Source organism: Mandrillus leucophaeus, unplaced genomic scaffold (assembly GCF_000951045.1).
Source record: "Mandrillus leucophaeus isolate KB7577 unplaced genomic scaffold, Mleu.le_1.0 Scaffold257, whole genome shotgun sequence".
In the NCBI taxonomy this organism is placed as follows: Eukaryota; Metazoa; Chordata; class Mammalia; order Primates; family Cercopithecidae; genus Mandrillus; species Mandrillus leucophaeus.
The window spans coordinates 1,586,193-1,589,317 of NW_012102665.1; the positions used below are offsets into that span (position 1 = coordinate 1,586,193).

Consider the following 3,125-nt stretch of genomic DNA (forward strand, 5'->3'; position numbering starts at 1 on the left):
GGAGGCTGAGGCAGGAGAATTGCTTGAACCCGTGAGGTGGATGGTTGCAGTGAGCTGAGATCGTACCACTGCACTCCATCCTGGGTGACAGCAAGACTCCATCTCAAAAAAAAACAGAAACTCTGGGGAAAGTGGGAAATTCAGTTGGTGGGGACCTCAGGAAGTACCCCACCCACAGTGTCTCTCAGTCGTTTCTGTCGCTGCATTTCAGGGACATGAGAGCTCACCCGAAGTGTCTATCACGATGCCGCCTGCTTCCCTGATGATGACTGTGGCAGCCGCCAGGTCCCAGCAGTGCAGACCGAACTGGTAATAGGCATCCGCGGCTCCCGAGGCCAGGTGGCAGAGTGCCAATGTGGAGCTTCCAATCACTCGGACCCTGGAGAGAGGGAGGGGAAGACAGATGCAGGCGGGAGTGGAGCCTTTTCTGTGGTATGCAAGCTGACTTCAGCCAGGTACCCTGGCTGGGCATGTTCCCCAGTGAAAAATGAAGCACAGCACTTCCGCCAAAGCTCTGGAGGCCGAATGTAGGGCCCGGAGCCACCGACCAACAGGCCTCTGCCAGACGCAAATGCTCTGTGCAGTGACAGCTCCCAGCTGACCGAGCTACTGAGCACCTGAGATGTAGCAACCAGGGAAGTGACTCCTCCTCTACTGAACGTGACATGAAGTGTCAGCGGCCTCACGTGGCTAGGGGTCACAGCACAGCCCTGCTGGGAAGGCAAGAGACAGAGGATTCCCTGGGCTTTGATAAACCTGTCTGACACCAGGCCCACTTGGGAAGGACTCTGAGTACTCGCACCATTCACTGGTTAAGCAGCATGAGGTCAGTTCCATGGATTCTCATGAGAAGGGACACAGGTGCCCAGCCATCTCCAGAGACCTGGCTATAGGAGCATGTACCGCAGGCGGGCCCCTCACAGGGCTTCCCTGAGTCTGGTGTTCATGTGCCCCTCCTACTCCTTCCACGCCAGGCTTCCTCCTCAAATCCCAGGGGAGTTTTAGCAAGCCCGTGTTCCGTTCTTCCTCCTGTGGCTGCAGGGTGTTCCCCGAGCTGAACCTCCTACCCATGCGCCTTGGCGTGCAGCAGCCGCTCCATGTTACTCAGGAACAGTTTCAGGGTCGCAGGGTCACGCTTGGGGCCGATTTCGGTCAGAACCAAGGCCTTTGAGAGATCTGCAATAAAAAGCATTTCCTGTCACCAGAAAAAGCAAGTCTTGGTTCTAACTAAGGAGTGCAGACTTCCAGCGCGAGCCTTTCTTTCTCAGAGTAGGGATCATCTTTCGACTGGCTCATGCTGACTGCTTTTCTGATAGCTATGTTGAAAACTCAGGATGGGCCGGGCACAGTGGATCATGCCTGTAATGCTAGCACTCTGGGAGGCTAGGGAACAAGGATCACCTGAGGCCATGAGTTCCAGACCAGCCTGGGCAAGATGGTGAGAATCCATCTCTACAAAAACAAATTAAAAGTAGCCAGGCATGGTGGCACAGGCCTGTAGCTGCAGCTACTCAAGAGGCTGAGGTGGGAGGATTGGCTGAGCCCAGGGGTTCAAGGCTGCTGTGAGCCATGACTGTGCACCACATTCCAGCCTGGGGGACAGAGCAAGGCCCCTGTTTCTTAAAAAAAAAAAAAAAATCACCATCATTCAATCAAAAAGAAAAACAAAATGACTCCAAACTGAGAACACTCCATGTTAGGAGGGAAACAATGCCTCAGTCATCGCTTAACTGCTCTATTTCCATTAACAAATATGGAAATACCATTTTCTTGGAGAAAGCAACTTTTAAATAATGCTGCTTTGGAAAGGGAAGCTGCAGGAGTGCGCCCTCTGGACGCAGCGGGGTGCTGACGCCTGGAATTCATGGCCTGCTGTTTATGTAACAGCAGGCGAGGCTGCCAGGGCCGGCAAGCCTGGCTCAGGGCAGGACATGACCGGGATTCTGCTCCTGTCCCTGACTCAGTGCTGGGGATCAGAGCAGTTTGTCCTTGTGCCACACGCCCAAACACAGCCAAACTTCGGTCATGTCCTGTCAGGCCTCACTGCTTGAGTAGGACGTTGCCAAACCAGGTGTGCTCCATGACAAACAAAGCCACTCCCAAAGTCGGGGGCGGGAAGGGGGGGAACAACTTCTATCACATTACTTCACTCAGTGGACCCAGTTCTGTGTCACCACTTTCAAACTCTCCGCTCACCCAGGAAATCTCTCAGCCAGGATCCAGGTCCAAGTGCCCCTTTTCTTCCATGGAAATTCTCATTTTACACCTTAAAGCACTTTCTGCGAAACACGTGGCTCCACACCAGAGCAGCCTGCCTGCCCTCAGGAGTCCCAGATCATTCACTGCCGGCCATGCCAAGCACTGAAGCTGAGCCATGAGGCACTCCTGGCCTGGGACTGGGCAGCAGGCCTGCCACAGATACCACCTGAGCCCTGCAGCTGCCACCCACCGCTGGGACAAAAGGCGGCTACTCCAGATGCTTCCTAATCCACACAGGATATGCAGACAGGCTCCAGCAACCCTTCCATTCCTTACCCTCCAAACCTCACCCTCACCTGGCCACAAACAGATGGTATTTTTTCTGGGGGTGGTGGGGGGCAAAGGCTTCTATTAAAAAGACATCAGCAGAGCCAGGCTGAGTGAGCACTCTATACAGTTACTGAATGAATGAGTGCTTTCCCGCAAACAGCAGCACTCAAGAAGGTAGGATTAGAGTCTCAGTTTTGATTTGGTTCATTAAATTACTAGTATTTTAATTTATGGGAGAAATGTTTGAGGCAGAATTTTGTTGGCTAATCTAAGAATCTAAATACTATATACAATACTGATTTTGGGGGTAAACTAATTCTGAATTACACATATTTTAGTTAGAAATGCTCTTTTGGCTGGGCGCGGTGGCTCACACCTGTAATCCTAGCATTTTTGGAGGCTAAGGTGGGCAGATCACCTGAGGCTGGGAGTTAAAGACCAGCCTGACCAACATGGAGAAATCCTGTCTCTACTAAAAATGCAAAATTAGCCAGGCGTGGTGGTGCATGCCTGTAATCCAAGCTACTCAGGAGGCTGAGGAAGGAGAATTGCTTGAACCCAGGAGGCAGAGGTTGCGGTGAGCCGAGATCACACCA

The 3,125-nt window shown here is 52.5% G+C and overlaps 1 protein-coding gene across 1 annotated transcript in view; it reads right to left on the reverse strand.

Moving 5' to 3' along the window:
- The window catches only part of IMPA2 (inositol(myo)-1(or 4)-monophosphatase 2), a 50,491-nt gene that overhangs the window by 11,760 nt on the left and 35,606 nt on the right, over nucleotides 1–3,125 (reverse strand). Inside the window, exons 8-9 of the mRNA XM_011983931.1 lie at nucleotides 1,068–1,176; nucleotides 228–379 (exon numbers count right to left, since the gene is read on the reverse strand). Of these exons, the coding sequence (XP_011839321.1) occupies nucleotides 228–379; nucleotides 1,068–1,176 (261 nt within the window). The remainder of the gene's footprint in view (nucleotides 1–227; nucleotides 380–1,067; nucleotides 1,177–3,125) is intronic.